This window comes from Barbatula barbatula (genome assembly GCF_947034865.1).
Source record: "Barbatula barbatula genome assembly, chromosome: 18".
NCBI lineage: Eukaryota > Metazoa > Chordata > Actinopteri > Cypriniformes > Nemacheilidae > Barbatula > Barbatula barbatula.
The window spans coordinates 21,232,353-21,246,839 of NC_136781.1; the positions used below are offsets into that span (position 1 = coordinate 21,232,353).

Below are 14,487 nucleotides of genomic sequence, written 5' to 3' on the forward strand. Positions count from 1 at the left end.
AAATATTTATTACATTTGTGAAGCTCTATGCGATAAAATAAAAATGCATATAGTACAGTTTATACTGTAAATACTCTACATACAGTATTTTTTCACAAACTGAATGTAAAGAAGAGAATGTGCTTGGACAAGAAGATTACTTTTATCAAAAAACTGTAAAAGAAGGTGATTATCACTTTTTAATGAATAACCTTGATTGCTGGATTGAAAGTAATTATGAAATAATGTTTATATATTATATATATATATATATATATATTTTAAAGGCTAAAATGTTTTTCAAATATAGGTGTATGGAATGTAGTGGCAGCGGTTTATGAAGGCAGACAGGAAAGTTGTTGGTTTGGTGTGAGGCCCTGAGCCAGGATCTCTGTTTCCCTGAGCGTGGCACATAATCCCACTGCATCATCAGAGCTGAGTGAAACAAATGTCTTTACTTGGTTGTAAACAATTGTGTGATTTCATCAGCGCAGCCAGTTGATGTTTAATATCTGGTTCCGTTAGAGATAAATATTAGAAATAATGGGGTAAATAAATACACTAGCACGAGTGGCCGTTAAAATTCTGTAACAGCAGGTATTTAGCTGCATGAAGAGAGATTTAGCTTTATGCTTTAACATAATCCATTCAACCTTTTAATTATATGGCACAAGGGAAAGTTATGCGGGGCTGACATAATCTTAATTCTTTATTTTGTATTTATTGGAATACTTGCTGTCAATCTACGTTCCTACTCTCACCTATGGCCATGAGCTTTGGGTCATGACCGAAAGGACAAGATCCCGGATACAGGCGGCCGAAATGAGCTTCCTCCGCAGGGTGGCTGGGCGATCCCTTAAGAGATAGGGTGAGAAGCTCTGTTGCCCGGGAGGAGCTCGGAGTAGAGCCGCTGCTCCTCCACATCGAGAGGGGTCAGTTGAGGTGGCTTGGGCATCTGTTCCGGATGCCTCCTGGACGCCTTCCCTGGAAGACCTAGGACACGCTGGTGGGATTATGTCTCCCGGCTGGCCTGGGAACGCCTCGGTGTCCCCCCGAAAGAGCTGGAGGAAGTGTCTAGGGTGAGGGATGTCTGGGCATCTCTACTTAGACTGCTGCCCCCGCGACCCGGCCCCGGATAAAGCAGAAGACAATGGATGGATGGAATACTTGCTATGGGCATGTGCATAGGCATGCCAAGATCTTGTAAAATCCTAGGTTTAGGGGTGGGTTTAGGATGGAAACAGCGCTTTTGGCTGCATCCCCTTAGCCACGGTCCTGTGTGTTACAGGGATTGTAAGATCCACTTTATAAAAGTCAAATGTATATAATATATATAAATAATGTTTTACCTGATAATCAGTCGTAGCATTTACCGTAAGTTAAAGGCCGTTAAATTAGAAATAGAATTGTATTCATGAATCGTGTTTTGCAGCACTATAGGTACGTCTAGGCTTATGCTTATCATTAAAGTAAGCGTTTGAATATTAATGATACAACCCTGTACAAATCTTCTATATTACTACTACTTAGGTTGACAATGTGTAAAATTACAAGTGCAAGAATTTAAAATAGATACTAATGTGCGGTCCCTGTATCCACCAGCAGGGGCAGCCGAGGACGCTCTGTGACGCCAGCACGCAAAGGCGGATGTGTGGCGTCACGCGGATAACGCACATGATCAACTATGGCGGAGAGTTAGTGGCGACTCGTTTTAAAGGTGATATCCACATCGGTTTGCAGAGATCTGGCCGACAAACGAAGCTCCATCTTTGTTTTGTCGTTTGCGAGAAAACATCTTGTTTCCTCGTGCACGGTCGGTTTTACGTTCTCACGCAGCTCGTGGAACTATACAAAATATACCAAATATGCCTAATATCAAGATATTCAGCGGCAGCTCCCACCAGGACCTGTCTCAGAAGATCGCGGACCGTCTTGGACTGGAGTTAGGCAAAGTAGTGACCAAAAAGTTTAGCAACCAAGAAACATGGTAAGTTAGTCATGGACATTGAGCTAAAACGTGATATTCACATGTTGAAGTGCTGTTTCACTTGCCGCTGGGATTTGTAGTTCAAATGTTCGTTTCAGTGTTCCGCACGTGGGATTCATTAAACTACAACTCCCAGAACGCCAAGCGCTTACACTGTACCCGTCTCGACTGCTACGAGTTTGCGGCGATGCACATTACTATTTAAATTGTGTATGAAATATCTTAACGTGTTTCTTTAAATGTTTCCCTTCACATCATGGTGTACTGTAATGTTTACGCTCTTATCTGTCTCTGGTACAGAGTCAGTGGATATATTCAAATAAGTCGTAGTAAAATACCGGTGTATTTACATGGTCGAGCACGATATCACCATGGTGTCGTGTTAAATGAACCCTGGAATACCACACTACAATGGGTTTGTCGACTTTTTGTGAATTTGTTGTAGTTTTAAGACCCAACAGTAACTCCTGTATTCTTCAAACAATGAAGGAAATGCCTCCTGTTAGATCTGTTTTTGTTTGTTTACATTAAAACCATTACAAACTTCCCTTTAAAGTGTGTTTATTCAAATAATACATCACACCAATAGAATCCAAATACCAGTGGTACACTATTATAGTTTCCACTTTAACAAATACAACTCCCATTATAACCCTTTAATCCATAAAGTTTTCTATTGTGTTAGTGAATTATTAAACTGATACATAGGTTACATAGGCTGATTTATTCATTTAAGTATTTGGGATTTAAAAAATGTGTCATCCAAGTGAAATAAGCAAAACCTTGTCCTAGGATAGCATCTACTCTGGCAGGAGCTTTCGTCACCGTCATTTGCTGGAAAAACAAGCCTCTGGTTCACGTGCATTCAAGAGGTGACGGAAGCTACATCAACGTTAATAGCGCTGTCAATCTGGATATTTCTCTTAAACAAAATCATAGATACTCTTCAGTAGATCTTTAAGACCACAGAGCCGTGTCGAGCAGTTCTTTGATCGATGGATGCACTTTTTGGAGCTTCAAAAAGTCAACACCAATTAACTCCCATTCTACCGCTTGGAAGAAAAATTATATGTTGTATTATAACTCTTGACTCCATTATTCTTCAAGAAGAAAACCATATTCAGTTTAAATGCCTTCTTGGGGACTAAAACTGCGGGATAGTATCCCTTTAAATTAAGCCTTTATGTGAGCTGCTGCGTTTAACTTCTTGTTTTCTATGCACTGTGGTGTTGTGGCAGTGTGGAGATTGGCGAGAGTGTGCGTGGGGAGGATGTGTACATTGTCCAGAGCGGCTGTGGGGAAATTAATGACAATCTGATGGAGCTTTTGATCATGATCAACGCCTGCAAGATCGCATCCGCCTCCCGAGTCACAGCTGTAATCCCCTGCTTTCCTTACGCAAGACAAGATAAAAAGGATAAGGTGGGCAGAAGGTTTTTAAGCACTCACTAGAGGTGTTTTAATGTGTATCACTGCCCATCTGTTTGAATTGTTGCGCTTAAAATGCATCGAAATGCTCGTTTGAAATGTAACAGATGACTTTGACTAAAAATATGAAAGTGGTGAAACCGTTGCAAAAAGACGTTTAATGATCTTTTGTGTTGTGTTGTGTAGAGTCGAGCACCCATCTCTGCCAAGCTGGTTGCAAATATGCTTTCAGTCTCTGGTGCTGATCACATCATAACAATGGATCTGCATGCATCTCAAATACAGGTGGGAATTACAAATTTATCTTGATGTTTGCAGAATATATTCGAAACAGGATTTCCTAGACCTTGATGTAGAATTATAAAGGATTACACTAAGCGTGTATTGAAAGATTTGTTTTTTTTAAAGGGTTTTTTCGACATTCCCGTGGACAATTTATACGCCGAGCCTGCTGTGTTACAGTGGATTAAAGAGAATATTACCGAATGGAAGAACTGTACTATAGTTTCACCCGACGCCGGAGGAGCCAAGAGGTCTGAGCGTCTTGTGTTTATTTGGCTGTCTGATTAGTTATGCTGTGTGCATCTGTACCTGCTGACCTGCCTGTGACGTGACTTTAACTTCCATTAACAGGGTGACCTCCATTGCAGACAGACTAAATGTTGACTTTGCCCTTATTCACAAAGAGAGGAAAAAAGCAAACGAGGTGGATCGCATGGTTTTGGTTGGAGATGTGAAGGACCAGGTGGCCATATTGGTTGATGACATGGCAGACACCTGCGGTACCATGTGCCATGCAGCTGAAAAGTGAGATGCTGTATTTGTTTGCATCTAATCATCCGTCAATATTTTCTTTGATAGAAATGTCATCAGGGATTGTAGCTGCACAATTTTATATCCTTGCCTTTTTTTTAATTTAGGCTGATATCAGCTGGCGCCACCAAGGTTTATGCCATCCTTACCCATGGCATCTTTTCTGGACCAGCCATTTCACGGATCAACAACGCTTGTTTTGAGGCTGTAGTTGTGACCAATACAATTCCTCAGGAGGAGAAGATGAAACACTGTCCCAAAATACAGGTTTGTCATCTTTTCTCCCAGAATACTTTGTAATGTGCTAGACATGCATACTGAGTATGTTTTTCGCTGCTCTACAGGTAATTGACATTTCCATGATCCTCGCCGAGGCCATTCGCAGGACCCACAATGGCGAATCAGTGTCTTATCTCTTCAGCCATGTTCCTTTGTAACATCTCATCCGTTCAGATGCCCAACTGCTTTGACCTCACCCAAAGAGACCAGACCAGAGATCAGCCCTTTGGGAAATATTTCCATATTCAAGTTAAGAAAAAGTCTTGAGTTTTTTCCCCACTGACAGCAGGACATACAATGTTTTTTTCGTTGTGTTTCTTTATTTCTTATAAACTGCTGTTACAATCTGTGACTGTTGAAGGCAAGAACATGTCACAACCTAATTTATGTGTACGCTTTTGTTTTGTTAATTTGTGGAGATTGGGAAGATAAACGGTGCGCCGATAATTTGTTACTCTTATTTTAGCATGTGCACATCAGTGGATAAATTCAGATTCTCGATGTTGCATTTGCAAGAAATTGGATTTTAGCTTGATCTCTGCAGACTGGTGCTTGACTAAAGAATTGAAGTATCAATGTTTTTAAAAACTCTTTATATGAACATTTCTATCAATAAACGTGCTTTCTTGCTTACATTGTTACATATTGATAGTGTTTAGACTGATTCCTCTTTAACATGCTGTTTTTAGGCATTCCTTTCAGGAAACTTTGTTTTCATTTAGGTATTTCTATTGCACATTCCTATGATTAAACATTTTATTTAAAGTCATAAGTATTCTTTGAACATTGTTTTTTTAACTGTGTGTGTGTGTGTTGATTGTGGAACTGGGTTATGGTGTGCATCGTTTACACAATCTGAAAGATGGATCTTTGATGTAATGCAGAAAATACACTTCTGCTTTCTAGAATGACAACAATTTACGAAGAAATTTGTTAATATTAGTAAATGCGTTAACTAACACACACCTTGTCTACACCAGACAAGAGACAATAGAACGCATATGATAGAAACCATTATCATTTTACATTTTCTACACTGCATGCTGCGTGACAAATTCATTAACCGTGTGTCGACACGGCTGTGCATGAATTTAACCAAATTTACTGTTGCAACTTTTTATTTTTGCAACCTTATTGTAAAGTGTTACCAAATTGCTTGTTCCAAACCAAAATAGTAGCTACCACTATAACTAAATTGAGCATGTTAGTTTGACATAATTACATAAGACAATTGGATGAGTTAATAGTTAAACCTACACGTATAAAAGAACATTAGTCTATAATAGTCAGCAATAATACATTATAGACAAATAATGAAAGGTGTATTTTTAAATAAACAAACCGTATAATCTCTAGACTAAGATTTCTTTAAACCTCTCTGGCAACAAACATTTTCAATTTAATTTGCCATTCTGCTGGACATCACAGTACCGCGAGAGCTGTGCAAATCCGAACACAGAGCCGCCGCTCTCGCGGTACTGTGATGTCATTCGGCGATCGTTCTGAAGTCAAATCACGCAGGCAACACGACGTCACAGACACGTCACCGCCAGCAATAATAATTCAGGAGTGGCAGTGTGCGGGGATAACGGGCGCTAGCATCACCTCCGGATCATTTGTGTTCAATCGTTTCTAACGTATTTGCTGCTTATTTCAGCCAAAGAGGTTAACGGATGTATTATTAACACATCATCGGCTTTATTTCTACACATCTATGAAAAACACCCATTAAACACAGGTAGTAAAGTGGCTTTGTTCATTTATAAACATGCCACATACGTGCTTGAAATGTTTCGTTTTATTTCTTTCATTGAAATCAAGGCGCACAGCTTTGTTTTTATGTATGCACATATGATGCAAAACCTGCTAAATCAATTCATGTTGTCATTTTTACAGAACGAGTATATAGAGAGATTTTTAAAGGTAGGCATTTCCTGTTTGAATATATGGATTTATTTATTTCAACTGCACGAATCAATCAACATTCTGTAAACATAATGTTTTGATAGACTATTGCTGTATGTCTTATATACTCATTTTAAATCAAGACTTATGTTATTTATTATGTCTTTTATAACAAGAAATACTTTTATCACAACACAAACTCTTTTATTAATAACATTAAATCTCAACAACACCTTTAGCATCATACAGTTAAAAGTATAGAGGCAGCATCACCAAACACCATCATCCCTTTGTTTCGGTTAAAAAAATGTCAAAAAATATATTTTAAAAATGTATTATATAGATTCTATAAACATGCAACACCTACCCTCACATGACCTTTTCAATACATTGTAACCTTTTTGGTAATGTCTCGTCTATTACTTGTCTATTTATTATGTATTTTGTTTTAATGCGCTAACTTGTTCTATGTAGATAAAAAAGTAAAACAATATACACAATATAACAAAAATCAGATATAATGTAAATGAGTTATCACAGAATATGTAAAGAGCTCAATTTTGACAATAAGTGTCAGATAGAACCTTATAATTTCAAGGTGACGATGTATTAAAGCACTTTATAACCATTGGTCCTGTCGTCCTCTAGCAACATCAGAGATGGGAAGCAATTCCAATCGGGTTGAGGTTCAATCCTCAGACACCTCGACCTGGTTTCGCAGTTACTTGCATGGAGGAACGTCCAGCCTGATTTCCACACTGACCACCGTCATCACCTTCCCACTGTACAAGACCGTGTTTCGCCAGCAGCTGCACAGCACTTTAGTACGTGAAACGCTGGCCCAGTTATTCAAGGAGGGTCCGCTGAAACTGTACCGTGGCGTAGCACCACCGCTGCTGATGAAAGGTCTTAACGGAACTGTTCTGTTTGGCCTCCAGGACACGTTCTTACAGAAGCTGTCCGTCAGGGCTCATTCGCCTCTTCCCGCAAATGTCCTTCCTGCTATGGCAGGTTTAGGTGCAGGTGTGGTGGAAGCCTTGCTCTTTACTCCGTTCGAGCGTGTGCAAAACGTCCTGCAGAACAGCAAGAATGACCGCAGCCTCCCTACTATAAGAAGCGTGTTGCTCAAGCTTAGTTCGAGACCAATGGCATCAGGGTACTACACGGCATTCCTACCTATACTTGTCCGTAATGCCTTAGGGAGCAGCTTTTATTTTGGCCTGAAGGATCCAATGTCAAAAACCCTGGGCGTATATGGCTGTTCCCCTTTAGCCTCATCCTTCATGTCAGGGATCTTAAATTCAATGATGATTAGTTTGCCGCTGTACCCTCTCTCTGTGCTGGTGGCCAACATGCAGGCTCAAGTAGACGGAGGAGACAGAGGGTTAAAAAGCAGTTGGCAGCAGCTTTGGGCTGCCCGTCATCGCAGCCTGCTTCTTCTGTACCGTGGAGGTTCTTTGGTCATCTGTCGCTCTTGCATTACCTGGGGTTTCACCACTGCGATATATGACCAGCTGGAGCGACGCTCGAGATGATATTCTATAACACGCCTTCTCTTCATAGCCACAAACTCAGGTTAACAGTCAGTGTTCTCGCACGAAAAAGGTGATAGTTTTAATAAGGCATTCTTTTCTATTCTATATCAAGTTGGATGAAGTATTTCAGTGCCTGTAAAACGTCATAATAAAATAAACAATAACATGTGTCATTTATTAATATTCAGTTCAATAATATTCAAGAATAAACAAAGACATTTGAATGGGTATTTGTGACAAATTGGAAATGGAAGAATGTTCTGAGAATAAACAAATATTGATTAATATAGATTTTTCTTGTTTGTTGGCTAATCAAATCAGTGTAAACAGTGTCGTTCTTGATGGTCGATCGCCACAAGATGGCGCTGCTGTCACATCCACGCTCTCACTCTCTCCGTCTAAACATCTCCATCAGCTGCCTGGAACATTACGTGACGTCTCGCTTGAGCTCCTTAACGTTTTCTCGCCGTTGTCTTTATTCGGTTTTAGTCTATTTCAGTTGTTTTTAAAGTGACTAGATAGCGTTTACAAGACGCGCTTGAAGTTTCGGCCAATCAGAGCGCGCGGATTACCTCGGCGCTGTTGTGAAACGGGGCGTGATCGCTATTTAAACCATCTGGCCACCTTGAGCGTTGCGCAGACGTTCTGTCAACAGCATTTACAAAGACACACTCAGCGACAGCTCGAGGTAAGAATCTAAAAGTGCACAGAATGATGCACTTATTTCATCAGAGAAATATCATTTACGCAGAACATTGTGGCTTGTCGACGAATTCAAATGTGCAGGTAGATCACGCGATTATTGCATATTCGACTATAATTCAATATAAACGCACATGTAAAATGCATTTGAATGTGTAATAAACACCTGTAAAGGCAAGGCTGCACGTGATAATGCGCATTACCTGTCTGTGCAGTACGCGTGTGCGCGCACCAGACAGCTCTGCTGAAACGGGAGCGCGGTATTTGACGCCCTGTAGTTCACTGTAGAAAGACGGAGATCTCTAAACATGTCCAGATTAACCGTAAAGTAAAGGAAACCTTGCCATTATTGAAACGTGTCTATGATCTGAGCCAGTGTTCGGATTTGACGCTAAGGTATGTAGGGTGCGGTACATGTAGTTTAACACACGAGCATGTTCGAACATTCATTGTTTGTGTGTATTTGCGTGTGTGTCTGTAATGACACTGTTTAAGTGTTAAACACTGGCGCAGTTGTGTGTGCGTGTGTGTGTGTGTGTGTGTGTTTAATGAATCGCAGTATTAAACTCTTGCGCATCTGTGATAAGAACCTCAGCAGACATGTCCGTTTTAAAGTCTTTATAAGGGAATAAAACTAAATCCGTTCAATTTTGTGTATTAATATCCTTTATTAATGTTTAGTAACACTTTATTATGGTATGACACAAAACGTCATGCTTGCTTCATTGTTGCACAATCCAGTGCGTAATGTTTGACTTCCTCATGTGGCGAGGCTCGTGTTTTAACACTGACAGTGTGGTGATTTCATTTGTCTAATGCACAAGATAAAAGATCCAGTGGTTTTACGGGTGTTGTTTAAAACGTTTGAAAGCCCCCACAGGAGAAATGCAGCAATGTGCAGTGAAAATCCGTTTTTTGCTCAGTGACGTTCAGTGTTGCTGGTGCTGATAAGGGTTTATGTACGCAGGTTTTCATGCACACCTGAGAGGCGGGTGGGGCTCACCTACGCTTTCAAGGCACAAAAACTCAAGTTTACGCCGTACAGAAAAAAGGGTGCAGTTGAAAGTGCGCTTTTTCTTTTTGAGAATTCGGTTCGACCGTAAACCAGACTAAGCAGTTATATTTCTTATATAGTCAGTTGCGTGTGACAGATTTCTTTCCAAATAGTGTTTTGACACTTTAATCCTCACAGACTCTCCAACATGAGTGACAACAACCCCGTGTCAAAGGAGGTGGAGAACTTTGACAAGAAATGTCTAAAAAAGACCAACACAGCGGAGAAGAACACTCTGCCGACCAAAGAGGGTAAGCGAGTTTGGCCGCTACATGCTTCATCGGCGTGGCCTCGCACAGTCTTGTACTTATCTGACACGGCAAAGTAAACATTGCAAGAATACACACACTGCCCATTTCTCAAGATAACAGGAGAGCACAGTTAAACACATCAAGGTGTGGTACCTGACAATCTCAAACCGCATTAATGAACATGAACCCTCATCAACATTGTAAAGTGATCCTGCATTCGAGCAGAAGAACCAGGAAGTGTTGCACAATCACCAAGTTTGATCAAGTAGATGAAAAAAATAGATTTTTTTAGAGAAAACATTTTTGCTCAACCATCTGGCAGCCACAAAGAGCAACTCTGGTAATGATCAGATGTTTGCACATACTGTAAAACATTTCTGCAGCGGTTTGCCAGTAACTTAGTGTAGATTTACATTTGTGTCATTTACTGGCAACAGTTTGTTCAAAGATAAATGATCATGAAACATTAACAAATCTTTATCCTTACAGAAACAAAAACATTAAAATAACAGCCTCATGCAAAGCATTCTGGGAACCAAAATTAGAAATAAAAACTGAAAAAAAGATTTCTGGTTCCCAGAATGCATTGCATGAGGCTGGTATTTTAATGTTTTTGTTTCTGTAAGGATAAAGATTTATTAATGTTTAATATTAATTTATTTTTGAACAAACTGTTGCCAATGAATTAGATAAATATAAATCTACAGTAAGTTACTGGCAACTAGCTGCTTAACTACAGCAAAAACGTTTACAGTGAATGTTTTGCATGTTTATCTGTGTTTACCTGTTACCTGTGTTTATAATTCAGCAGTAATTCATTTACATGTTAATTTGCATGTACAGTCCCCTTTCCGTGGAACGTACAGTTTCCCGATGTGCCGACCGCACTTGGATTATAATGAAAAATTCAGACCACAGAGTTTGTGTGCCACAAGACAGACAATGACACTAGATGTGATGTTTGGATTTGTGAAGCAACACTTTTGACTGATGAGACTTTACTATGGGTGCTGAGAAGTAGAACTAGAACCCAAGCGACTGACAAATCACTCAGCATGAGCAGTTAAACAGGAATACGTTAACCAATTTCCAATGCGAAAGATCCATCCGTTTGTCGAGTAACCTTTACTCAAGTGCACGTACTGTACATTGTTCATTGTTGCAGTGTTCCTTCCTCTTTTCACAGATATCGAGCGAGAGAAGAAGGCCGGAAAAGTGTCGAAATGAATCCCGCCTGTCACGACTCCTCTCGCCTCCTGTTCCCTTTGACTGGACCCTCTATTTCTACATATGAAATCAAGTTAAAATCAATGTCATCTTCTACAGTACGACATGAGAACTGCGTGATCATGTATTAATTGCAGCTGTGGATCTTTTGGGCGTGTAAAGTAGAGAGGAGATTGATGACACCAGCAGCTCTGTGATCGTCAATGCTGCTCATGTCTGAATCTGCTGGCATTTGTGATTCTTATAGAAAAACATCCAAGATGATATTTTTGTTTAATAAATGATAATAAAAATAAGTTTTTAAATGAATTACATTGTTTTACAATTGTTTTGAGAATTTTACAGTTATGCAAAAGAAGCAAACAGTATATGTATAAATCAAGTCTTATTTGATGTTAAAAAGTGCAGTACTAGATAGGAGTACTAAAAGTACGGAAAAAAAACGTCTTAACCCTTAGCTTAGATACAAAACAACGAACACTTATTCAGTTCATTTATTTATTTTAGCACACAAGAAAGAATAAGAATACTTAGTGTTGTATTTTTCGAGCAAAGTGTATATTCGGCTTCATGTCCGGTATATATTTTGCACAGTATGGACTGCATCACGTTTCTTTTTCTATCCAAGTAAATGTCTCCAAACGCTTTATGTGTGCTTAAACATAAATATAGTGGCGTTTGTATGATATATATGTCCCCAACTAGAGTGCCCGCAGTAAATCTCTGCCATTTATTTTCCTCTCGTTCACGGTGTTCTGTATCTCTTGCAGGGCGCCTGTATAACCTGTATGAACAATAAAAGCATTACTATTCTTCATGATCATACCTTGTGTTCATTCATCTAAACAAAGCCATAACATTGAATATTTCGCTTTAAAGCGGGCACAGTTTCTGTCTATCTCATGTTAATCTTGAGTACTTACAGAATAGTATCAAACCCTTCAAATATCCGCAGAGTCTTTAGTTTTATCACATTTATAAAAAACAGATACAGCTGTATGATTATTTCCGAAAACATGCGACGCGTGTGGGGGTGCAAACATTGTCAAGTAGACAGTTTCACTAGCCGCATGAGGTTTATGTCCAGAATCTTTTAGCATTGGGACCGCCGCTCCATCTATCAGTTTCAAATCCAGCGTTATATCCACCGTTTATATAACATTCATCACCCAAATGCAGCCAACAAACAAACACAACTGAACTTCACAAACATAGTGTTCTCTCTCTCAAGTGAAAGTGAATTGTGCACATGCTCCTTCTGCTCTCCGTGGTTGATGCGTGGCGCATGCTTTTACGGGGGAATTGTCCAATAAGGGCTCAGAAAAGTTGTTACGTAACGGTCTTTCATGTTCGAAAGAAACTTTCCTAAAGACTGGTGGAGTCTAGCGAGCACCGAAATACTACGTCATACCTCCAACGCGTTTTTTGATGAGAAGACAGCATGTTTAACATTGAAAAGAAGTCAAAATGCATGACACACCGTTGCACCACCCCTTTAACGTGTTACTTCTGCAGTGTTCGTTGGATGTTAATGACATCTGAAATCATGTGACTGTGAGGTGTGCTGTATTTTTCTGTTATTGGACTGACGCCACAACATTTCAATGCCCTGGCAAACACCCCGAACCTTCTGACATGATGGCCAGGTTTGAACAGCAGTCAAGTTAAAAGTACAAAGTAAGTAGAGGGATGTTTCTGGAATCCAGTGTACTTACAAAAATGTTAATTCTGTCATCATTTACTCATCCTTGAATGAGCCAAATCTATATGAATGTCTTTGTTCTGATGAACACAAAGAAAGATATTTGGACAAATGACTGGAGCTAAGTAGCTCTTGGCCACCATTAACTACCATAGTAGGGAAAATGGCCCAGAAAGGTTTGCTTTCCTACATTCTTCAAAATATCTTCTTTTGTGTTCAACAGAACAACCAAGAAATGATACAATAATTTATCCTACTGTGGTAGTCAATGATGCCTCAGAACTGTCAGAAAGGGCCTTATAGGAAACATGATTTTCATTGTAATCAAATTGAGTCAATTATTTTGTGTGTGTTTAGAATAGTCTACAGAATTCTTAGCGAATGTTAAATACTCCAGTACTGTGAGGTAAATAATAAAACATGCTTCTTCAAGTATGGTCCTAACACTTTATTAGACCAACTTTCCTGCCACAGTCAACATCTGCAAACGTGTCTGTGTTGTTGCAGCAGGAATCTACACAAATGGAGTGATATGACTCATCTTGTGTCTGTTTTGTGTCCCATCTTGTGTCCCTGATGCTTTAAGTGTATAGATCCAGTTTCTGGACGAATGGGATGACAAAAGACGCATGCAGATATTCCTAAACACAACGTGCAAAAAGCTGTCATAAAAAGTGTGCAATTGAATATCAACATGGTACATCACAGAACTGATAACTTCCCAAAATGACTGCATATCTGCTGCCCGTATATATCTGAGTCCGTACCACACCTTTTACTCCTGAACTCTTTATATTTCACCCTCAAATGAAGTTGCGCAAAGGACTGTTCGTGCCAAAGGGAGTGGTGGAGTGCTTTTTCACTCGCACACCCTTTTCAATATTTTAACTAGTTGCACAAAAATTATATATAGCAGTTATTTGTATTGTGTTAGTATGGAAACAAAAGACTGTGACATGTTTCAGCTTGCAGAAGAAAGACGGCCGATCACATTTAGTGTGAAAATAACCACGACTCTCGCAATATCCCTGATCAGTAGTAAAAATATGTTTGGACCACGAAAAGAATGCATTGAAGGTGTGTGATACAATAACTAAAGACACAACTTTAGTGCATCCTTTAGAGAAGACATCTGGCTCACAAACAAGAATGTGTGTTCACAAGATTTGGACATGTGTGGTCGTGTCGAAGGGTGCATACTTGTGCGCTGGGCTAGAATGATCAGATATAGCTCTCAAAAATGTAAACGAAAGACAACCGGTGGACAGATGTTTGTGTGTGTGCTGGTAGAGGGTTCTAGATAGTATGTAATAGCAGTTATTTCATACGTTCATTTAACAAACGTCTTGAACATTAAAGTCAACGGAGAACATTACAGACAGATAGTCCACATGAAGTTGCTAGGATGCGCCATGCGGTTGCCATGGCATTGCTATGCAGTAGTTCTGTTTTCCAGGTTGTTCATAGGATGCTTTGGTTTCTAAGTCATAGTAAAACTGACACATTTTGGTTTCAAGCTCACCCGGAGAACAAGAACAACACTACATTTCCCCCGAGACACCTAGATTTTCAGTTCAACACTACAACACTACTGTTGTGCTTGTAAATGGGATTTATCTTGCTAT

The 14,487-nt window shown here is 39.6% G+C and overlaps 3 protein-coding genes across 3 annotated transcripts; all 3 read left to right on the forward strand.

Annotated features, from left to right (window-relative positions):
* Nucleotides 1-1,572: 1,572 nt before the first annotated feature.
* On the forward strand, nucleotides 1,573-5,454 carry prps1b (phosphoribosyl pyrophosphate synthetase 1B). Its single transcript, XM_079480098.1, has 7 exons — nucleotides 1,573-1,966; nucleotides 3,205-3,388; nucleotides 3,581-3,679; nucleotides 3,803-3,927; nucleotides 4,028-4,201; nucleotides 4,315-4,474; nucleotides 4,552-5,454. Exons 1-7 carry the CDS (start codon nucleotides 1,845-1,847, stop codon nucleotides 4,642-4,644), a joined length of 957 nt encoding a protein of 318 aa, XP_079336224.1. The 5' UTR covers nucleotides 1,573-1,844; the 3' UTR covers nucleotides 4,645-5,454.
* Nucleotides 5,455-6,347: 893 nt separating this feature from the next.
* On the forward strand, nucleotides 6,348-8,209 carry LOC306907746 (solute carrier family 25 member 53-like). Its single transcript, XM_079480101.1, has 2 exons — nucleotides 6,348-6,409; nucleotides 7,040-8,209. Exon 2 carries the CDS (start codon nucleotides 7,051-7,053, stop codon nucleotides 7,924-7,926), a length of 876 nt encoding a protein of 291 aa, XP_079336227.1. The 5' UTR covers nucleotides 6,348-6,409; nucleotides 7,040-7,050; the 3' UTR covers nucleotides 7,927-8,209.
* Nucleotides 8,210-8,474: 265 nt separating this feature from the next.
* tmsb1 (thymosin beta 1) lies at nucleotides 8,475-11,980 on the forward strand. The gene is made up of 3 exons (XM_079479990.1): nucleotides 8,475-8,614; nucleotides 9,821-9,933; nucleotides 11,120-11,980. Exons 2-3 carry the CDS (start codon nucleotides 9,831-9,833, stop codon nucleotides 11,158-11,160), a joined length of 144 nt encoding a protein of 47 aa, XP_079336116.1. The 5' UTR covers nucleotides 8,475-8,614; nucleotides 9,821-9,830; the 3' UTR covers nucleotides 11,161-11,980.
* Nucleotides 11,981-14,487: the final 2,507 nt, after the last annotated feature.